Source organism: Pinus tabuliformis, chromosome X (genome assembly GCF_031772625.1).
Source record: "Pinus tabuliformis cultivar Carrire ecotype Pingquan chromosome X, CPIR1, whole genome shotgun sequence".
Lineage (NCBI taxonomy): Eukaryota > Viridiplantae > Streptophyta > Pinopsida > Pinales > Pinaceae > Pinus > Pinus tabuliformis.
The window spans coordinates 551,005,157-551,029,580 of record NC_142308.1 but is presented as its reverse complement, the minus strand read 5'-3'; the positions used below and the strand labels follow the sequence as shown (position 1 = coordinate 551,029,580).

The window sequence follows — 24,424 nt, the reverse complement described above, 5'->3', positions numbered from 1 at the left end:
AAATAATCGTTTAATCATTCATTTCATAAGGCACTGGTCTATTAGCTTAATAAAATCAATTTAGTGCTTGTTTCCCTTCGTGTCTCCCAGCCCAACTGGTTCCCAGTTGGTCATTCACTATCCCATAGGGTCTACCCCCCTTAGCCGCGGGAGACAGGCTTAAACGGAGAGATCGGGGATCAGGGTGACAGCCCTCGGTCTGAGCATTGTCGTGAAAATCTGTGCGACAACAGAGTCAATTAGTCTTTCAAAATCGTCATGTCTTATATTGTCATTTTAGTCTTGTTTGTACTACTTTCTCCCAACTTGAGTAGATTTTATGGTAGAAATCAAGCTTCGTTTAGTTGAAATTTTTATCTTTTGATTGCATGCTTCTGTTGAACATGAGCAAGTAGAAATTGTTCTACACGATATATTCAATGGGCAAAAATGTCTTGTTTTGCTATGGGACTTGTTGACCATGAACATGTCAACAGTCCAAGAAGCAGGGTATAAAGAAACATGCAATTTTTTTTAAGTCATTGTCATCATTAATAATTATAATCCCAAATTCTGCAAGTTTATTGTAAAAATGATTCCAGTATGACTATTAAGCCATGTAACCACACCTATGTAAGCCTATGATTCTTCTCAAAGGGTTTCACTATAGGGAGTTTTTTAACCTCACCAAATTATGTATGTTTGTAAACATAGATAATTGGCAGAATTTTTCTCCCAGATATACCCCAAAGCTAGGGTGGAGCTCATTGATGAGGTCTTAGGTGAGTCCTAGTGCTTATCGAGTCTATGTATTTTCCATACTAGATCATGTGTCTTGTCATAGAATTTGGTTGAGTCTCAAGTGGTCCATGTCTATGTGTATTTCCCCTTTTAAGGGTTGATGTTGTAATATTTTGATGTGAAAGTGTTATTTAGAAATATTTTCTGTGAATGGTTCCTCATAATTAGAACACTATTACCAAAATATTTTTAGATACACTTAAAGGGTGGAAAAATAATTAATCCCCTCTTGAGTCCTTTTAATTTTAATTTCTAGTTAAAATAAAAATTAAATTAGCCAAAGATTATCCAAAAAATAAAATGAAGGGAAAATTAATTACCCTTCAAGTGGAAAATTCATCAAAAAATTGTTTGAGGGTATTTTCAAAGGAAAAATTCAAGTGAAAGATGAACTGCTTCATTTCCAAGGCAGAAGGACCCAGTGCATAAATTCGTTGGGTCAGAAAAGATTATGTTCCAAGCAAATCAAATTTTTTAGGCCAAGAAGTGAACTATTTTGCACAAGTAATGATAATTCTATTTTTTGGAGGTCTTTTATGGTCCAAAAGTCAAAGTTTGAATCCTCTAGCAAAATGAACAAGAAAGGTATATTTTTTTTGGAGATTTGTGCCAGCTAATCAAGGGATCAAATTCTTTCTTCCAAGATCAAGCCATAGATCGATGCAACTAGCCGTTATTTCCACTTGGAGGGGTTATTTCCTCTCATTTTCTATATAAGGAAGCTATCAAGCTCCTCATTGTATCTTGATCTCACTAGATCGATTTTTTTTTGTATTGAGCTAAGCTCTGCTGGAATTTCTGCATTAATAAAGACTTTGGGGTTTCAATTCAAGGTATCTCTCCCTTAATGATTCATGGTATGTGCTGAATTTGCTTAATGCTCTAATTTTGTACTATCATTGAGGATTATTGTTTCATAGCCATCGGTTGGATTATCTATTAGCACATGTATCTTGTTTTATGTTTTGGGCTAGAGTAAACACTTAGAGGTCAATAGATCTAGCAGGTATCTCTAGATCTCTAGCCTATTTGTGTGAATCGAACCCCTATGAAACTAATGATCTATTTTTCAAGTGTATAGAGATCTTTCAGGTGATTCAGCCCTTGGGGAAAGCCCAAGTTCATGGACTTTGAGGTGATCACATTTTGTTTGGACCCTGAGCTTATCTAATGAATCTATTTTGCAGAGTTTGGGTTTGTGCATTAAATTAAAATTATTTCCATCAAATTATCTTGCAAAATTTATTCTTGGGCTATTAATGAATTATTTGCTAATTAGAGCCAATATTCTTTTGTAGATTATTGTAAATAATTTGTAAATATTTTGTAAATTATTTCTAACCCTTGTAAATTATTTTTCTCATTTGTAAATAATAATTTTGGGGTTTTATTTGAGAAATTTCTAGATCTTGTGTCTTGGGCTCTATTTATTCATCTTACAGGTGCCAAAGGACTAATATTTCAAAGACAAATTCAAGTGTGAAGGTCCTAGCCCTTACCTAGCCTAGACGACTAGGGTTTGGAGGGGTTTTCAACCTTGGAAGGAGTCATCCAGCCTAAGAGAGCAAGTCGTTCAGCCTATAAGGGTTGATTTGGGGTCTATACACCTCAAAATACAAGACGCAAGTCATAATTTTACAATGTCTAGCCTCCTTGAGGAAGCCGCTAGCCTTAGAGGGCTTTTTCGCTACTGCAACTGGGGTTTTTCTTGAGCATTTATCTTCTAAAGTTGTTTTGCAGGTGGATTCTCAAGGTTGAAGTCATTTTTTGGACTTTTTTCAACATTTTGAGGCTAGTTTGGCCTAGCCGCAGGGGTTAGAGGCCATTCTTGGCCTAGCCACAGGGGTTAAAGGGCTAAAAGCCCTAGCTGCAGCCCCTTTTCAGCCTCCACAAGAAGGCTGCATGCCTAAATATGCCTCTAAGCCTAGGTGCAGCCCAAAAAGGGCCTAAATTTGTCTTTGCAAGTGATTTCAAGGGCTAATATCTTGTTTTGTAGGCCTAAGGTGATTTCTGGCAAGGGTTGGTAGAGATTTCTCGTTATTTTTTTGTCATCTAGTGGACTAACTTTGGTTTTGCAGGCTTTTCATCTATTGAAGAAAGGTTTCAAGGTCCAAAAATTTATTTGTTTAGCCATTCTAGCCCTTGTAGGCCTGGCCGCTAGCATAAAGAGGGCTTGAAGCCCTAGCCGTGAGATCGAAAGCCTCTTTCCACTAGGCCGCAAGCTTCCTAGGCCTAGCCGCACTCTTTTGAAGGCTAAACTCATCACTTAAATTTGTTTTAGTGCTGATTCATTTGTGTTGCCGGTCTTCTTCAAGGGGTTACAAGGTCAAAATTTTCCAATTGCAAGCCCTAGTCCTCTTAGTTATTATTGTACAAGTTTGATCTATTATTTGCGTAAGTGTTTGGACTAATGATTTATTGTTACAGTGGCATCAAAGGTCTGATCCATGTGTTTTAAGCTAACTTTTGTGAGTGCAGGTGTTGGAAGAAGCATTTCTCCCTTGTCTCTAAACTTGGCATAGGCCACTAGGGCTAGGGGTTTGATCCTCTTTCCCTCTCTCCTTTTTGATGATTGCCATTAGTAATCAGATATGAACATTAACATTTCAGTGGCATATAAATTGAAATATGGGCCTAAGCAACTCCATAATAAATTAATAACTCATATAAGACATCACACATTGATTGTAGGGGCTTAATTCATCAATTTAATTGATTTGTGATGGTTGTCCTATGCATTTCTGAAGTCTGATATGATTGCCACAACAGTGTGATTGTTGATGTCTTGCTCTAAAGAACTCATATAAGTAAACCTAATATACTAAAGAATCATCATCTTGATTAAAGGGCTGAATAAACATTGATTTGTTTAATCTACAAGAGAAGTTTTGGGACTGATCTAACAACATTAAGTGGCTGATCTGATCTGCATTGAATAGTGAGGGTAGTATTGATACATCTGTCTGTCTTTGGGATAAAATAGTATTATTGCATATCCTTGTCTCTTGCATTGCATTAGGGTATCTCCTTCATTGTTAAAGCGCTAATTGCATTTTGCGTCATTGCATTCTTGGCATCTTATTTTTTCATTCTTTAAAATCACTGTTAGCAATCTCTATAATTCTTTATGGTTGCTATTTGTGCCTAAGAGAAATTACATTTTGTATCTGATTCTCATAGCATAATTGAATGAGAAAGCATTGTCTCTATTTGTTGAATGATATAAGAACATATTGTTCTCATTATTGTGCTCCAATTTTATCTCTCTTAGAAGAATCTCATAAGCTCTTGAAGTGATTGGAATTGCTAATTGTGTTCATTAAAATTATTTATCTAGCTTCATTGAGATAGTCTTTTCATTGCTCTATAAGTACTTCATCTAATTTCTCTTGTATTGGATATCACTATAAGCATTTGGATCTCAAGTAATTTGTCTTGTTGAAGTACTTAATTCACTTAGTGATCTCCTTGAAGCTATCACTAATATCTTGCATATTCATGGTAAGTTATAAGTGCGTTTCTAAAACATACCTCCAAGCATAAGCTTGGTTGTAAGAAGATAGGACCACCTTCTTCAAACAATTTGAGGACTCTAGATCCTCATTTGCAGTTAACATAGGTGACCTTGCAGTTCTCTTGCGGGCAATCCCTTGTAGGAACAGAGGCATCTAGGTGATTAGAACCCCACAGGAGGTGTCGATGAGGCCATGCCTCCTTCCTTTGGGCTTCTCTCTAAAACATGTGTTCGAGATTAGTTCCAAAAGAATTGAGGAGAAGGATTAACTTAGATTAGGCATATAAATAAATGTAACCAAGAGATTGCATCTCACCTAACGTGAGGTCTCGCACTTCATAAAGGATAGAGCTTGCATATTGCAACATTTGTTCATCCAGTAACTTGGAAGTTTTATTCTAATTGAGAAAGTAATTAATCTTCTAAGGAACTGGTTGTGAAAATTCTGTCACTACAACAACTGATTTACTTTTCCTACTTATTTCATCATAAGTTATTCATGAAATTACTTCAACAAACATTAAAATAAATACTGCTACAGTTATCACATCGTAATACAGAAACAAAAATATGCACACATTGACACAGTTATTTGGACTAATGTCCCCGGAAAACCCTATGTGGGAAAACCGGTGCAGCAAGGGAGGATTTTATTATTTAGCAATTTTCTTGTACAACACGGTGCCAAACTGGCTTACCCACAGATAGACAAACTTCTATAGCACTTTTCTAAACCCAGCGTAGGCCCTACTGACCTCTGCTACAACCCGAAACCCTCTGCGTCAGCCTAAAACCCTTTGCATCAGCCTACTGAGGCTCTATGCAGCCTCTCTGGGCTTCTGCGTCACTCCTGCAGCCTCTGCGTGGATGACATAGGCCCTTCTGGCTCTGCGCAGTCTCTGCTGCCCCTGCGTGGCTTCCTCTGGCTCTGCGTCTACATCTTCTGCGCTGATCTCCCGTCTCTCTGTTCCGTACTTGCTGCCTCCTGGCTACTCTCCACACCACTAGTTCAATTTCTTAGCAAACCCCGCTCCAGAAATTGAACTGACTAGTCTCCTTCAGTGTGTTGTCCAAGTGCCCCTCAAGCTTCCTCTTATACTTTTTCTGTTGAAATCTCAACGGCCGAGATTAAGTCGCTAATCAACGGCTAAGATTAGATCTGGCTTGATCCATGCCTTTTGGACCATTCTAACACAAATTCATATTAATACACATTAATATTTTATTTTCCCTAAGTTTAGACTTAGGGACTCCATTAAAAATATTAATTATTTTAATATCTCCTGATCTGTTTAGAATCTGCCCAAACCCTTTCTGGGTATTGGAGATCTCATGTGCCCCAACCTCTCCACCAAATTTCATGGCTAGAGCACATCCGATGCTACCCCAAATCAACACTCCCTCTTAGCGAGGACTGTGCTCTAACAATACTCCTCATTGAGTATTACTCTAATCATCCGGCATCGGTACCTGTGCTGATGCTAGGCCTCCCTACCCAACATCCTCTGCACTGCTGCATCCTGTACTGCTGCCCATGGTTTTGCCACTACCACTGTTGCATCTGTACGACAACTCCCTCTGCATTCGTGCTGCTGCTGGTCCTTTCTCCCAGCACTGCATCCGCACTGCACCTTCCTCTGCATCTGTGCTACTGTTGGTCCTTTCTCCCAACACTGCATCTGCACTGCAACTCCCTCTACATCTGTGCTGTTGTTGGTCCTTTCTCCCAACACTGCATCTGCACTGCAACTCCCTCTTCATTCGTGCTGCTAACACACTACTTCTGAAAGGGGTTCTTTACCATCCCCATCTTTTCCCTGAAGTAGTCAAATTTTGACTTTCCAAGGGCCTTGGTGAGGATATCTGCCACTTGTTCCCCTGTAGGAGTGTAGCTCAACTGTACAGCTCCACGTTGGACACAATCTCTGACAAAGTGACACCGGATATCAATATGCTTTGACCTATCATGAAATACTGGATTCTCAGAGAGTTTGATGCAACTCTAATTATCACACATGATCCTGGTCGCCTCCATATTTCTTCTGAATAGGTTTACCAGCAGTTTTCTAAGCCATATGGCCTCACACGAAGCTGTGCTTGCTGCCATATATTCTGCCTTAGACGAGCTCAGAGCCACGAACTTCTGTTTCCTACTACACCAGGAGGTTATTCTTGATCCAATGTTGAAACAGTACCCAGAGGTACTTTTCCGATCCATTGAATTTCTTGCCCAATCTGCATCGGTAAATCCACTCAATTTGATATCCTTTCCCTTGTTGTACAAGAGCCCATAATCAACTGTTCCCTGTAAATACCTAAGAATGTGCTTGGTTGCTGCCCAGTGAGCCCTCTTTGGTTCCACCATGAACTGACTGAGGGTGTTGATAGCGTAGCAAATATCTGGCCTGGTATTGACTAGATACATCAGGGACCCTATGAGCTGTTGGTATAGGGTGGGATCGACATCCTTGTCTTCTGATGCATCAATCTTCTTCCAGTTGGTGATCATTGGCGTAGCCATAGGTCTACAGTCTCCCTTCCCGAACCTTTTCAGAATTTTTGTAGCATACCTTCCTTGCCCAAGGAAGATTTCTCCTTTCTACTGCCAAACTTCCAACCCTAGAAAATAGTGCATTCGTCCCAAATCCTTCATATCAAACTCTGTGGCTAGATTCTTCTTGCAATCTTCAATGAGTCTGGATGATCCTGTCAGGAAGAGATCATCCACATATAATACTAAGATAAGTGGCTCGCTCTCTACGACCAAATAGTAGAGATTCGAATCTGCGTCACTCTTGACAAACCCCATCTTCTGCAAGTAGCCATCTATTCGACCATACCATGCGCTTGGTGCCTGCTTCAGCCCATACAAGGCTTTCTTCAGTCTGCATACATGAGACTTCTTCTCATAAGTTTCAAAGCCCTCTGGTTGTTCAATGTATACTTCTTCTTCTATTACCCTGTTCAGAAATGTCGTCTTGACATCCATCTGATGGATCTCCCATCCCATCTGGGCCGCAAGAGATATCATGGTCCTAATAGAGGTATATCTGGCTATCGGGGTGAAGGTTTCCTCATAGTCAATCCCTTCCTTTTCAGCGTACCCCTTAGCCACAAACCTGGCCTTGTATTTTTCAATACTGCTGTCCGCAGCATATTTGATCTTGTAGATCCATCTTGAACCTACCACAGATCTGTCTTGAGGCCTTGACACCACCTCCCAGACATCGTTTACCATTATGGAGTTATACTCCTTCACCATTGCATCTAGCCAGACCTGATGCTGAGCTGCCTCCTTGAAGCTGGCAGGCTCTCCATCTTGAGCTACTAATGCCTGATACCTGTCTAGCTATTTTCGCTCCCTTTTATTGTTCCTTGGTTCTCCGATGAAGTTCTCTGCATCACGCAGAATCTGACGAAGTTCCCTGCTGGTTCTTCCTCTGCCAACAGGTGCTTCTGTTTGCTCCTCTTCCTCATCTTGAGAATCTTCCTGATCTGAGGAAGGATTCTTCACTTCCGTTGGTTGAAGAGGCATGACCAATGGATCCTCTTTCGATTACTCCTTGGAAGGCATTTCACGAGATCTTCTGAAAGCTCTGTCCTCCATGAACTTTACATCTCGTCATACTACTACCTTCCTGCTCCCTGGAAGATAGACCTTGTATGCCTTAGCGTTCTCGCTATATCCTGCCAGATACCCCTTTTTTGTAGTCTGATCCAGCTTCTTCCTCTTTTCTTCGGGTATGCGACAATATGCCAAGCTCCCAAATATCTTGAAATGACTGACTTCAGGTGTCTTCCCAGTGAAGACATTTTCTGGAGTGATCTTGCCCAATGCTTGATGAGGAGTCCTGTTCTGAACGTAGACAACTGTGTTGCATGCTTCTACACACAGGGATTTTGGCATACTGTGATCATACAGCATGACCCTAGTTGCTTCTACAATAGTCCTGTTTTTCCTTTCTGCCACCCCATTCTGCTTCAGATTGTAAGGAGCTGTCCACTCTCTTCTGATGCCCTCCTTAGCACAAAAATCAGTGAAGTCCTTATGGATGTATTCTCCACCATTATCTGAGTGCAAGACTTGAACTCCTTGAATCGACTGAAAACCTCATCCTTGGTTTTCAAAAAATGGATCCAAGTTTTCCTCGAGTGGTCATGAATGAAAGTAAGGAAATAATCGGCACCGCTGAGAGCTTTGACAGACATAGGTCCGTAGATATCTGAGTGTATCAATCCTAGTACACTCTTGGCCCTGTGGTTGCTCCTAGGAAATGTTGCCTTGGCATACTTTCCTAGAGCGTATCCCTTGCATACTTTATCCTGTTCCGTACTCAGATCCGGAACTCCTGTTACAGTGCTCCTGAGAATTCTCAGAGCTCCATGGTGCAAGTGACCCATCCTTTTGTGCCATAGTTTGTTCAAGTCTTTGCCCCCATGACTGCCAATTAGTGCCATTGGAGATTTTAGTTGTAATTTGTACAACCGATTACTTTTGATCCCGATCTGCACTTTCTTTTTCCAGCTCAGGTGTTTGACGTATACATTTTCCTTGATGAAGTAGATGTCATAGCCCTTGCCTTGTAGTTGTGACACGGAAATTAAGTTCATCCCCAATCTTGACACATGCAACACATTTGTGGCACGAAACCGCTCTCCCGATTTTGTCTGAAAAACTATGGTACCCTTTCCTACTGGAGTACACTTTGCCTTGTTCCCCATGGTGATCTGAAAGTTCATCTTCTCTTCTTGATATTCTTAGAAACACTCCCTGATTCTCGTCATATGCCACGAGACTCCACTGTCTATATACCATACTTCTGATGATGCAACACTAGTCATGCACGCCACTTCTTCTTTCACCCTAGAAGCCAACATAGAGAAATCGAAATCTCTCTCTCTCTTGTGCAATCTTCTGAAAATATGCGTGAGTCCCCTGAGGTGGATGTCTCTACATCGTGGTCTCGACCCATAACTGATTTTCCCTTTCTGTCTCTGATTACTTGCTCTGATACCATGTGAAAATTCTATCATTGCAGCAACTGATTTACTTTTCCTACTTATTTCATCATAAGTTATTCATGAAATTACTTCAACAAACATTAAAGTAAACACTGTTGTAGTTATCACATCGTAATACAGAAACAAAAATATGCACACATTGACACAATTATTTTGGACTAATGTCCCTGGAAAAATCAAATGTGGGAAAACCGGTGCAACAAGGGAGGATTTTATTATTCAGCAATTTTCTTGTACAATTGCCAAACTAGCTTACCCACAGATAGACAAACTTCCAAAACTTTTCTAAACCCAGCGTAGGCCCTACTGATCTCTGCTACAGCCTGAAACCCTCTGCGTCAGCCTGAAATCCTCTGCGTCAGCCTACTGAGGCTCTGCATAGCCTCTCTGGGCTTCTGCGTCACTCCTGTAGCCTCTGTGTGGATGACGCAGGCCCTTCTGGCTTTGCGCAGTCTCTACTGCCTCTGCGTGGCTTCCTCTGGCTCTGCGTCTGCCTCTTTTGCGCTGATCTCCTGTCTCTCTGTTTCGTACTTGTTGCCTCCTGACTGCTCTTCAGACCACTGGTTCAATTTCTCAGCAAACCCCGCTCCAGAAATTGAACTGACTGGTCTCCCTCAGTGTGTTCTCCAAGTGCCCCTCAAGCCTCCTCTTATACTTTTTATGTTGACATCTCAATGGCCGAGATTAAGTCCCTAATCAACGACTAAGATTAGATCTGGCTTGATCCATGTCTTTTGGACCATTTTAACACAAATTCATATTAATACACATTAATATTTTATTTTCCCTAAGTTTAGACTTAGGGACTCCATTAAAAATATTAATTATTTTAATATCTCCTGATCTGTTTAGAATCTGCCCAAACCCTTTTAGGTATTGGAGATCTCATGTGCCCCAACCTCTCCACCAAATTTCGTTGCTAGAGCACATTCGATGCTACCCCAAATCAACACTGGTCTCTAACTTAAAATATTAAGGAATCGAGTCAACGTGTGCTTGATAATAATACTTGCCTTTTAATTCCATCCAAGTTGCTAGGCCATTCAGTTGTGTCTCCTTAACTTGTTGGTTTCCAACAGGTTGTTCATCATCTTATCCATAGGGATTAGCCCGCTTAGTTTGTAGTTAGGAGACAACTTAAACGGAGAGGGAAAGGATTAGAGTGACATCCCCTACCCTGAGTGTTGTCGCAATCTGGTTTACAATCCGAGCGACAATAGGACTTACCCTTTAGATAAGAGGCCACAAGTGAGGCGTATCTATTCTCTTCCAAAGCTACCCAGGATTTGCACTTGGCCCTACCTATGTTTTGCAAACATTGGTGCAAATATAGGTATGAGCACAAGCATAGTCATGTCATCGATGTCATGTCCCCAACAAATAAATTCTGCTAAGGTGAAAGTACAATTTTACAATTTTGGTAATTAATAAATGTTTTGACTTTAGGAGAAGGGGATTGGAGGCATTAATTAAATTCTAGAGAAAAAAGGGTGACCAACTTAGGAGAAAGGAAATATTATATAGTTGGTGGATTGTGGGGGCCACCAAAGAGTAAATCGAACCCCTTGGAGGAAATTCGAACCACATGAGGAAAGAGGCAAAAAGGGGGTTCAAATTAGTGGGCCCTATTACCACTCAAACCAGCAGAGGGACCTAAAACAGGTTCCTAAGAGGGCAACTGCTAGATTAAGGGCAATGGTGGAGGCTTAGCCCACTGTCACCACAACTAAGTCTCCCTGCTCTTTACGGACTTTCACTGATGGGAGGAGTCCCGGTAGTGTAGGGATCACTTGTAAAGTATATGTCAATGGATAGGTGGAAAGTGACCTGGAAACCCTTTCCTAAGGATGGAGTGAAGAATGGAACTAGCTTGCTCTTTAAGCAAGGGACTTGGTCCTCACGGGGTAAGGGGTGAGGATTGGAGGGTTGAGGGAGATGGAATAGGCTTATAGACGAGGTTCTCAATCCCTATAATCCTTGGGAAACTTAGATTCCCAAATGGTCCTTAACAAATAATCTCTATTGAGAAGTGGGACCACACGGGGCCAAGTGGACCCAGTCCAGGTTTAGGGATGGAATCTAGCAACCAATGATGTTCCTATCCTGGACAAGGTGAAAGGAAAAGACCAAACAAGAATATTTACTTAAAGAGGTTGAATTGATCATGTTGAGGTCTAGCCTTGGGGATGCCTAGGCAAAATTTGATCCTAGAGCTAGGGCTTGGGATTCTCGAAGATTCCACCATTTGAATTGCCTCAAATTTGGAGGGGGGGACCCACCAGCGCAGTAGCCTGTAGGAGATCGATATTTTCCTTGGGTCAATTCCCGGGAAATGGATGCCCTAGGTGACCTAATGGTGCTAGACCTAGGGAAAAAGGGGAAAAGGGTAAATAGAGGTTAAAATGATCACCCTTTTTGAGGGATCAGTGCCTAATTTACTTGGGGATATGGAGTCAACCATGATGATGAGTAAGAACTTGGTTTCTTGATCAAGGAGGCCCAGAAAGTCAGCTTTATCCAATGTTGAGAGAAAGAAAGGAAAAGTGACCTTCAAGCATTTATATTTCAAAGCAAATGATGCAAGCTTATCGAGACAAATAATCTGTAGCACATTTCATTCATATAACATTGGCCATACATTAAATTAGCTAAAACATGCTTAATTCCACATTTCAATTATGAAACAACTAGCCCTAAATTTAGCAGTATGCAGCAACAAGAATAACGTCAAAATTGAATTACAACGTTATATAATATATCCAACCAACATTTCGTCTGCAAGACAAAGCTCCAAGACAAGAAAAATATCCCAAATCCAAACGTCAAAATTCATCCATCTCCAAAAAATATCCTCCAAGGAAAAAATGTGAAGTTCTCTATGATCAGAGAGATCCCAAGTCAAGTGATGATCCAAATGAATGTATCTAACATCAATATATAGCCTCCTAAGGAGTTCGAATTAGCCTATGGGCCTACATTGGCCCTTAATGATAAAATAATGTGCAAATAAAACCCTTATTGGTGACAAGCCCACCAAACTAGCTCACAAGTGTAAAAATAAGCCTCACAAGTGGCCAAATAATAATATGTACATGTCGTAATGCCTTCAAAAGACTCAAAATACCCTGAAGTGCCATATTGAGGAACAAATTCCTTGGAATATGATGGACAAAGGGGTGGCCGCTTTTTCTCCAAGTAGTAGACTTGTGGTGCTCCCAGTGGGCTTGAGGGCACATAAATGACCCCATGGGACTCCATATGAATCAGAGATGCCTGTAGAGCCTTTGCAAGGGTCCAAATGGTGGAATAAATGTTGCCAAGACATCGTACAAGTCCTGGGACACCTGTCAAGAGTGTGGGGCTCCTGTGGGGGCGTACTGGGCATTATGTACCAAGCATATCACCATCATCCCAAAAGTGGATCACTTGTAGTCTCTGAGCATCCATGAAGATCCGTGGAGTGATGTCTGCTGTTGTGGAGGCCCATGGCTCTCTATGCACACCCTACATGTGCCAATGTAGACCTCGGGGGTTAGGATCCCACATAGGGAAACCAAACCCAAATGGAAACCACGTGCAATCCTGCATAAGATCCAACACGTCCCCTAGGCTTCCAGAACAACTAGTCATTAAAATAATTGGGTAAAAGAGCTTACAAATCATGGATAACAAAGTGGGCACTTCATAATGGCATGCCCTTCCATAGTGGGCTTTGGCATGTGCTAGTGTCTCCAAGCTCCAAAGAGGGTTAGCCAAATACCTTATTAGGTGGTTTCAGCCCTTAAAAGGGATAGTATGTCCAAGGTACATCCCTCTAATGGGGGTGGCAAGTGACAAATAAGTGAGATGGAATAGGGAATGAGAGGCGTAGTCCTGGGCCACATAGTGGGCCATAGGGGTAGCTAGATAAGGGGAAGCCCACACCTCGGTATGTAATTCATAAGAGGGAGCAATCGTGGTACATGACATGCCTCGACCTTGATTTTTCCACCCTTTTTTATATACATTTTTCCTTTTATGAATTTTCTTTAATTAACTGCTCGGGGCTCAAAGGACAAGAGCATGATGTGTAAGATATAGCAGTGATTACCCCCTTTAGGTAGGGCAGTTCACTGCCCTCCAGGGGTTGGGACAACCATGGGTTCCTAAATGATAAAGGAGGCTCATCTAGGGCCTATGGAACTAGGGTGATGGCCATGGATTGGTGTAGAGCTTTTGCCCACGTGCTAATTATTTTTGTCCCGACCATATTTTGCATTTTGTGGTACAATTTCCTGTTAAATGTGGCCAATTATGCTTTTTACTTTTTCTTTTAATTGCTTCAACCTTCGGGGCATCATTCTAGGCTTGACCCAAGGTGGGGGCAAGGGGATAGGGAGGCTGGCCCTATGTGGACCCAAAATGGAAATGTGGACCTAGGCGGGAGAAAATATGAATGGGGTTATAGTGAGTGGAAATGGAGTAATATGTGCGGGTAAGGGAGTGAGACTACGTGCCCAAAGTCGGGGTTTGCCAAGTAGTACCTTCCTAGTTCCAAATGGTCAATAAAGGTGATCCCACGGGACTAAGATCCAAGGGTAACAACCAAAAGAGATCAAGGGGACAAGAGCACAAACTAAGCCCACTCTTTCCGCAAAATCCGTCGATCAATCCATACCCAGAATTATCCATGATAAGTAAACCCAATACTCAATTACCAAATGACAAGACATACCTTTAGATTCAGGAGGCCCACCTTCAAACATATGATCAATACAGGTGGGTGAGGGACCACATGGTTGGCTCAGGTGGCATAGAAATGGCACAATGAGCTAGTAGGAGGCTGTAAGGGGCTGTTGGCTGAGGTTCATCATGGAGAAAAATTTCTCCTGGGGATATCACCCACGAAGTGGTGGGTAACATCTAGCTCCAACTGGGACGTGATCTCTCGAAGAAGTGGACAAGGTTGCTCGAATGGGAGGTCACGAGAAATCCAACAATCTCTTGGTCACCATAGACCTGTTATCTGCACATGTCAAAGATCAAAGCCACGGGGCAGCATGTTTTTCACGGTGTCTTATGATCACCCATGCTTAATGTTAGCCCATAAACCAACAAGAAATAAAATATGCATTTTTTTTTGTTTTTTTACCTAAATGCAATCTAATCTATCATGAGAAACATCATATGCGGTTAGTTCTAATGCAAAAATCATCATGCAATGCATCCTACCCTAACATGCATATGACAAAGCTATTATTAAGTGTAATCATAAAGCCAGTGCAACCAACATATCATCAAGTCAATATAAATATGCCTGCCTATATGATTACTCATGCAGCAAATCCCAAAGCGAATGCAAATCCAAACACATGGAGGATGTTGTGGGCAGGAGGTGGGAAAATATGATGCCCACACATGGATGATTATGTGAGAAGAGGTAAGAAAAGGATGTAATCTAGTCCATGAGATCTTCTCTTGCAACCAAAATATAGAGATGTCAACAACCAAGCTCATAAACTTTTGATGGATAACAACCTTAGGCATATCACTTCCATCATTGTCGTTATTATTTACATCATGGCTTATGGCCTTCATTGGGTTATGATTAGTAGGAAAGGGAGGCCAATGAGATGGAGAAACACAAGTAGGTTGTACAGGATGATTACACTAGAGAAGGGGGACTATGGAATGATCAGAACCCTTAGGGTGTGTCCAAGGAGAAAAAATGTAATCAATGAAGGGCTTCTCCTTGACACTATACTCAGGAGGGGAAAAGGGCTCACAGTTACTTGGGATTATATGACCAGGGGCAAGGGAATCACTTGATGGACTCAAGATGATGACTAATAGGAAAAAGGGAGAACGAAAAATTGTATTCAACAGGTTGTGCTTTTCCAAAATCATAATCTGAAGGCTCAAGTGATTCGAACATAAAATCGTACTCAAGAGAAGTGGGAGCCCTATCAATGTCCTTAGTACCAAAGATTAGGTCTCTTCTAAAAGGAAAATTGATCACTTCCAACTGCTCCTTTTTATGCAAAGGAAAATGAAGATTCTCCTTCCCAAGGGTATCAATGGGTATGTCATCATAAGTAGTTCCTGAGGGGAAAGGAAGATCAATCTCATCCTCATCCTCCTTGTCGGTGTCGTAAATGGGAGCACAATCAAATTGAGGACCAACAATTTCCCATTTCTCCTTTTCAATGTGGAAATAATCTTCAATGTCATATTCCAAGGGGCTAATGGGATCATCTCTCTCAAGGTTTTCAAAAGAGGTTTCATCAGGAGTAATATCCTTGAGAAAGGTAAGGTTGGTCTCAATTTCTCTTTCCATAAATTCACCCTTCCCAGCACATGTGTCCTCAAAATCATCATTTTCATTATGTGGACCCAAGGAGGACTCATCTTCTTGCTCATTACCTAGATTCTTAATGTCTTGATGATGCTCGATGAAGGCTTCCTCTTGGATGCTTAATGCAAGGTGTACTTGAAAATGTCTAAGAAAGACATCAATGAACTCTTCAATAGATGAGATGCTTCCAGGTTCATGATCATGCAGCGATAAGTTATGACCACCAAGAGATCCCATGAATAATAACATAAGGACATCTTGGTGAACAACCTTCTCTATTAAAGCATGTGCAATAAATCTTTCTATGTGGTCAATTGTGGAGAGTGGATCACCATCAAACACAAGCATCCCACGTAGCATTCTTCTTGCGACGTGATTAGGATGTCTAAGGATGCTAGCAATGTCCAAAGCGGGAAATTTATGAAAGAATGATAGCCTATTTGAGGTATACATGAAACATATGTAGGAGTCGCCAGGGTGAAATGAAAGATGCCTAGAAAATGCTTGCTTCACCCTACAAGCATCGACCATAAAGTTCAAAGAAGAAATAGGGCTTTGTTCTTCCAACGGAGTCACTAATAATGATATGTCGTACGAGGAACAAAACACACGTCTCATGTACCCGACAAAGGCGCCAGAAATGTTACTACTCAAACTAGCAGGGGACCTAAAAGGGGTTCCCAAGAGGGAAATTGCTAGGTTAAGGGCAACGGTGGAGGCTTAGCCCACTGTCACCACAACTAAGTCTCCCTGCTCTTTACGGACTTTCACCGATGGGAGGAGTCTTGGTAGTGTAGGTATCACTTGTAAAGTATATGTCAAAGGATAGGTGGAAAGTGACCCTTGAAACCCTTTCCCAAGGATGGAGTGAAGAATGGAACTAGATTTCTCTTTAATCAAGGGACTTGGTCCTCAAGGGGTAAAGGGTGAGGATTGGAGGGTTGAGGGAAAAGGAATAGGCTTATAGATGAGGTTCTCAATCCCTTTAATCCTAGGGAAACTTGGATTCCCAAATGGTCCTTAACAAATAATCTTTATTGAGAAGTGGGACCACACGGGGCCAAGTGGACCCAGTCTAGGTTTGGGGATGGAATGTAGCAACCAATGATGTTCCTATCCTGGACAAGGTGAAAGGAAAGGACCAAACAAGAATATTTACTTCAAAAGGTTGAATTGATCCTGTTGAGGTCTAGCCTTGGGGATGCCTAGGAAAAATTCGATCCTAGAGCTAGGGCTTGGGATTCCCGAAGATTCCACCATTAGAATTGCCTCAAATTTGGAGGAGAGGGAGGGGACCCACCAGCGCAGTAGCCTGTAGGAGATCGAAATTTTCCTTGGGTCAATTCCTGGGAAATTGATGCCCTAGGTGACCTAATGGGGCTAGACCTAGGGAAAAAAGGGAAGTGTAAAAAGAGGGTTAAAATGATCACCCTTTTTGAGGGGTTAGTGCCTCATTCACTTGGGGATATGGAGTCAAGGATGGTGATGAGTAAGAACTTGGTTTCTTGATCAAGGAGGCCCGGAAAGTCAACTTCATCCAATGTTGAGAGAAAGAAAAGAAAAGTGACCTTTAAGCATTTATACTTCAAAGAAATAATGCAAACTTACCGGGACAAATAATCTCTAGGACATTTCATTCATATAACATTGGGCCATATATTAAATTAGCTAAAACATGTTTAATTCCACATTTCATTTATGCAACAACTAGCCCTAAATTTAGCAATATGTAGCAACAGGAATCACAACATCCAAATTTACTTACAACATTATAGAATATATCCAACCAACATTTCGTTTGAAAGACAAAGCTCCAAGACAAGAAAAATATCCCAAATCCAGTCAAAATTCATCCATCTCCAAAAAATATCCTCCAAGGAAAAAATGTGTAGTTCTCTATGATTAGAGAGATCCCAAGTCAAGTGATAATCCAAATGAATGTATCTAACATCAATATATATCCTACTAAGGAGTTCGAATTAGCCTATGGGTCTACATTAGCCCCTATTGATAAAATAATGTGCAAATAAAGCCTCTATTGGTGACAAGCCCACCAAACTAGCTCACAAGTGTAAAAATAAGCCTCACAAGGGGCCAAGTAATAATATGTACATGTCGTAATGCCCTCCAAAGGCTCAATAATATCTTGAAGTGCCATATTGAGGAATAAATTCCTCGGAATATGATGGACAACGAGGTGGCCCCTTGTTCTCCAAGTAGTAGACCTGTGGTGCTCCTAGTGGGTTTTAGGGCACATAAATGACCCAATGGGTCTCCATATGAATCAAAGATGTTTGTAGATCCTTTGCAAGGATCCGAGTGGTGGAATGAATGCTTCCATGACATTGTACAAGTCCTAGGACACCTGCCAAGAGTGTGGGGCTCCTGTGGGGGCCTGCTGGGCATAATGTACCAAGCATATCACCATCATCCCAAAAGTGGATCGCTAGTGGTCTCTGAGCATCCATGAATATCCGTGGAGTGTTGTCCAATGTCTGCTACTGTGGAGGCCCATGGCTCTTTATGCACACCCTACATGTGCCAATGTAGACCTTTGGGGGTTAGGATCCCATATAGTGAAACCAAACCCAAATGGAAACTACGTGCAATCCTGCATAAGATCCAATGCGTTCCTTAGGCTTCCAGTACAACCAGTCATTAAAATAATCAAGTAAAAGAGCTTATAAATCATGGATAACAAAGTGGGCACTTCATAATGGCATGCCCTTTCGTAGTGGGCTTTGGCACGTGCTAGTGTCTCCAAACTCCAAAGGGGGTTAGTCGAGTACCTTATTAGGTGGTTTCAACCCTTAAAGGGGATAATATGTCCAAGGTACATCCCTCTAATGTGGGTGGCAAGTGACAAATAAGTGAGATGGAATAGGGAATGAGAGGGGCAGTCCTGGGCCACATAGTGGGGCATAGGGATAGCTAGATAAGGGGAAGGCCACACCTGGGTATGTAATATATAGAAGGGAGAAATCATGGTACTTGAGGTGGCCTGACCTTGATTTTTCCACCCTTCTTTATATACCTTTTGCCTTTTATGAATTTTCTTTAACTAACTGCTCATTGCTCAAAGGACAAGAGCATGATGTGTAAGATATAATAGTGATTTTCCCCTTTAGGTAGGGTCGTTCATTGCCCACCAGGGGTTGGAACAATCATGGGTTCCTGAATGATAGAGGAAGCTCATCTAGGGCCTATGGAACCAAGGTGATGGCCATGGATTGGGGTAGAGCTCATGTAATGGCTTTTTCCCACGTGCTAATTATTTTTGTCCCGACCATCTTTTGCATTTTGTGGTACAATTTTCTGTTAAATGTGGCCAATTATGCTTCACTTTTCCTTTTAATTGCTTCAACCTCCAGGGCATCATTCTAGGCTTGACCCAAGGTAGGGGCAAGGGGATAAGGAGGCTGGCCCTATGTGGACCCAAAATGGAAATGTGGACCCAGGCGGGAGAAAAGATTAATGGGGGTATAGTGAGTAGAAATGGAGTAATATGCGCGGGTAAGGGAATGGGACCACGCACCCAAAGTCGAGGTTTCCCAAGTAGTACCACCCTAGAACCAAATGGTCAATAAAGGAGATCCCATGGGACTAAGATCCAAGGGTAACAACCAAAAGAGATCAAGGGGACAAGAGCACAAACTAAGCCCACTCTTTCCGCCAAATCCCCCCATCAATCCATAGCCAGAAGTATCCATGATAAGTAAACCCAATACTCAATTACCAAATGACAAGACATACCTTTAGATTCGGGAGGCCCACCTTCAAATATACGATTAATACAAGTGGGTGTGGGACCACATAGCTGGCTCAAGTGGCAAAGAAATGGCACAACGAGCTAGTAGAAGGCTGCAAGGGGCTGTTCACTGCTGGCTGATGATCATCATGGAGAAAAATTTCACTTGGGGATATCACCCACGAAGTGGTGGGTAATAGACCCACAAGGGATAGAAGGGCAGAAAGTATAAATAGGAGAAGGAAGCTCATTTTCCGGGTCCCTTGATTGTGCATCTTTGACATAGAGTTTGCTTGAGATGTTGAGTCAAGTCAACTGGTGCTGCTTAGCATAGGGATTTCCAAGGAGAAAATCCCAACTTTCTTTTGATGAACCTTGAGTGTCACCCTAAGGGAGAAATTTGGAACTAATCAGAGGGTCAAATTTCTAGCTATTGTGAGCCATTTCAGCACTACCATCAGCCAGTGTGAATTTTCTTGGGACGCAGGAGCAGAATTCATGGAGTTGAGTTGAGGGTCTTTCCGGGGGAGCATTACTTGGAGAGTTTTGCGTAAAATCTTCCTCGAGGAAGAACGAGTTTTCTTGGAGAGTTGCAGAGCTGGAGATTGTTGCTCTTGTGAGAGCCAAATTTACCTCTCCTAGGGCTGCGCAGAGGTCATTTCTGGGCAGAATTGGAGCAAGGGTTGTACAGCATTGGAGCATGGACTTCACTCTTAATTCCAGAGAAAATTTGCAGGGGTTTCTGCGGCCATTAGAGGGAGGAATCAAGGTTAAACTTGTTGCAGTTCACTGTGTGGGATGCAGAGCCAAACTGTTGGGTAATACACACAAAGTTGGCTAGTTCCGGGAGGTTGTAACTAACCCAAAAAATTTCTGGGTTTGGTTGGGTTGGGCTTGAGGAGCTCAGCCCTAATTTTGCAGAATTTTTGGAGGTGATTTGGGGCCCCAAAGCTCAGTTTGCCTCAAGCAGCAGCAACAGTGATATTTCTGAGCAGAGCATACAGCCAGTGAGCCCATTTCAGCTTGGAGATTTCTTCTTGTTCAACTGGGTTTTTCATGCTTGCTGTAGCAAGCCCGGGTGCACTCATTCCATCTCACATTGTACCCATTTTGGCTTACACTTGCAATAAAATGGCTCAGAACTGTTGCTCTTGCTAATGGTGTTCTAATATGTTACTTCACGTTTGAAATTTTAAGTTGCATGTTCCAATTATTGCTGTAGCTTAGTACGTGTTCTTGATATTCACTGAATTTTGCCTAAGTAGAATATTACAACCGGAGAGACTTAAACCCCAGTGGCGGAAATAACACCAGCCCTCATTCACTGACTTGACAAACCACCAGTGTTTACACCTGAAATTTTCCTTATTTAGCTCTTTAGGAGGAAGTATTTATAGGAATACTTGCTAGAAATTTCTTTACGGGTTCCATTTTAGAGCACCGAGTTTCCATCTATTTGCTCCCCGTCTACTGTTCCAACTTGAATCCAACTTATGTAGTAGTTTAGGATTATACTACATCTCTCATATTGATAGAGATGATTTTAAGAAAATATGCCCATTTACCAATTCCAGTGTTTCCATCCATTATGTTACTTCAAGGTGCCTTTGGCATAGACACAATTTCAATCGTTTGAGCTTTAATGGTTTTTAACTGTAAAGGGACAGGTTGCCTTGTGCTTACAGTAGGCAATTAGTAGGAAGAATATACAGAAATAACCTGTAAAGAATGTTGAAAGATACCATGAATGTATGCTTTCATCACCTTACATATTATTGCTGTGACTGCATGTTAGAAATCAATAATGCTACATGAATCACAACTATGGCTTTTATGGAACCTTCAAAATGTTCGGTATTCAATATTTGCAAATAAGCTTATTATTCCCATTAAAAAGCGCGGATCATGTTTATATACCTATCAAACATGCACATGATCATGTAGCTAATAGGGATTTTATGAGAGTTCTTAGCTGTTGTGAGCAGAAATGGACTCCCTTAAGCATATATGAAGATTCAGATGTATTCATCTCATATTTTCTAGTTTGTTGAGACTAGCTTTATTTCCATCTGCATCTGTCTTTGGAAAAAGTGTTTTCAGCTTCACCCTTTCTATAATGAAGATCGAAAAGATTTGTGTAGTTTGAAATTTCAAATACTAAAGAATGTATCAAATTTTCATTCTCACTGGCTAATCTATAGAAATAAACTTTTTGTTACGTATTTCCTGTCAAAGAAAAATTCAATGGTTTCTCAGGTAATATTCTTTCTATTCACAGTGAAAACGGCCACTGCAGCACATGATACAACAGGAGGAATGGCTACCAAAATTTCAGAGGCTGCAATGATAGCCAAATTTGGTATAGATGTTTATATTGTTCAGGTAAGTGATTCAGCAAAAATTGTATACAGAAGGTCAAAACCTTTTCTGCATCAGCATTTTCAATAAAATGTTAGTTTGATTGCAGGCTGGTACTGATCACTCTTTGAAGGCCCTAAATGGTGAGCTAAAGGAAGAGATGCCGGACAACTGGATTGGAACAATTGTTAGAAATTCGAAATTGTTTTGAAGGAATCACATGATGCTGTTCAAGTGGGGGCATCCTGAACCTTGAAATGGGAGAGTTTGGAGATTCTTGCATTGGAAGTTAGATGAAACAATCACACAACCAAAAACCTCAAACGTCTTGATAGACATATGCTATTCTGGTTAGATACACACCAATATATACTACACCGAAAGCGGTCTTGTTCTTTTTATTACTTTTTAACTGTATACTCATCCATACAGCTGTATGCAGTTGACAAAGTTTTAGATTTTCTATTACAGTATGAATTGCTAAACTTCATTCTTGCTGCTGGAATATTTGTATGCATATGCTCACATGCAGGGGCAATGATTTGTTGCATAAATGGGCAACATGGTTTAGGATTCTCTTTACATGCATCTTTTTCTGGAAATGCTGCTTATATAACTTCATGGAAGAAGCACATCATGGGTCAGAGAGGTATCAGGATTTTCTTTCACTAGAAAAGCCAAAAAAGACATCATGATGAAAGATGCTGTCTGATATTCACAGCAAAGCCAAATCTTGCTCGAAACTACTTAAACTCCTCTAAGCCAAAAGGAAGCCAATAGCAAGCAATCAGATTGAGTGCCACAAGGATTTGCAATTTCCCTTAATTATCCAACTAATGTTGCAAACATCGGCATTGGGATAAAATTGGAAAGGGTCTGGAAAACCCAAAAATTGTAAAAATCAAGAAAATATCGGTAAAAATTGCAAATATCGGCAAAATTAAGATACCATCAAAATATCGGTAAAAATCGGCAAACATCGGCTAGGCCAAAAAATAGTGATTTCATGATAAAATTGGGATGTTATCGAGATGTTTGCAACACATGATCCAAGTGTCTCCCAAAAGCAGAACCTTCCAGGGCAGTGGGACAGTGAAGAAAAAGTGGTACACAATATGAGATCTTGACCAAAACACCTTTTGCAGCCTGAGATCTTCGAAAAGAATGTTCCACCATTTCATTCTTGCCACAGAGAATACACATAGTATCTATCACACCAATTCAAAAGTATATCATAAAGATCCATCTATCGGACCAAGGATCTTTATGATATTCTTGTAACCTTTTAGTGTTCATTATTTGTCTGACCATTTTTATTTACAAATATAGGATGGGTTTCACTCTTGAGCAGTTCTAGTAATGTTTTCATTCATATTACATGTAACAGAAATAGACTGTGAGTGAAATGTCTCAACAAATACTTGGAGAACATTCATGTGGTTGTTGGCTATGATTGTTGAGAAAATAATTCAAGTCTTGTTTGAAGGAGATGCCTCAAGTACACCTCCTACTTAAATACTTTTCTGTAATATTCCAAATTGAAAATTTACATCAAATAACAGAAACATGTACAAGGACCAACAACCACAAATAGATACCGCACATGCATATCAAAACACCAGGAAAATAAAGCAGAACAACTAAGCCATTTTATTAATCTCGAGAATGATGAATACAATAAGGAAAATCGAACCTGGTCTTCTTAGTGCAAGTTATGCGAAACCCCGGTGAAACAAATTTGATTTGGAGGAAATACTGGCCCAAATTGGTACTGCGCACTACCCAGGAAATTACTACTGTTGCTGCTAGAATGGGACTGAATATTCTGCTATGAAGAATGCCTGGATCACCCTGAAATTGCAGCCATGGACTCCACTCATACTCAAAAATACCCAGAAAGGGTTTGGCCCAACTCCAAGCCAAAACTAAACCCACAAAGTGATGCAAATTTACCAGCTAATTGACAATACGCCCTGCTATAAGAATGAAGATTTCAGGCCCAAATATCACCTAGAAAATTTTGTAAAATTAGCCGGAGACTCCTCTCTATAAACCCACAAAAACCCAGAAAGGGTTTGGATTGAATCCACTAACCCCTGGTGACCCCCAACAAGTGTGAATTGCCCAATCCGACCAGGAAATGCCCCATAGTTTTGATACTACTGAATTATGATAAAATCTACTATGGGAAATTTCTTCCAGCTCCAGCTAAATTCTTCACCGAGAAATACCTCCTATCTCCAACCCTCATCTTTCCCGACTCCACTTCTCTGAACCCCTGCGCAACAGTTGGTCAACAGCTCCGGCGCCCTTGCTAAAAGATAGAAAAATCAACCCATGTAATAGCCTCCAATCGAACTCGGGAAATCGTTGTCCAAACTCCAGTCTAAAAATAAGAAAATTCCCTACAAAATCTCAAAGCCTCTAACCCATGTTTGCTCCCACAATGTGCTCCACAAAATACCTCTGTGCCCAAGAAAAACACACTACTAAATAAACTCCTGCAATGATGTCCAATGGAAGCTTTGAATTGAGCTCTCGAAATTGCCTCACTAGGGAGACACTAAAAGTTTTCCGAAATGAGGGTGGAATTCCGCTTGGAATTCTTGGTGCTAAACAACACTCTGGCCCTTGTGCTAAACAACTCCAAGAGAAGATGAAATATGAA

At 41.1% G+C, this 24,424-nt stretch overlaps 1 protein-coding gene across 4 annotated transcripts in view; it reads left to right on the top strand.

Moving 5' to 3' along the window:
- LOC149141185 (Amino acid kinase family protein) overlaps positions 1 to 22,338 on the top strand; it is a 389,974-nt gene extending 367,636 nt beyond the window's left edge. For all 4 annotated transcript variants that reach the window (XM_089448274.1, XM_089448272.1, XM_089448275.1 and 1 more), the window contains 2 exons: positions 21,677 to 21,780; positions 21,866 to 22,338. In XM_089448274.1, the coding sequence (XP_089304400.1) occupies positions 21,677 to 21,780; positions 21,866 to 21,967 (206 nt within the window). In that variant the 3' untranslated portion in view covers positions 21,968 to 22,338. The remainder of the gene's footprint in view (positions 1 to 21,676; positions 21,781 to 21,865) is intronic.
- The last annotated feature ends 2,086 nt before the right edge of the window (positions 22,339 to 24,424 follow it).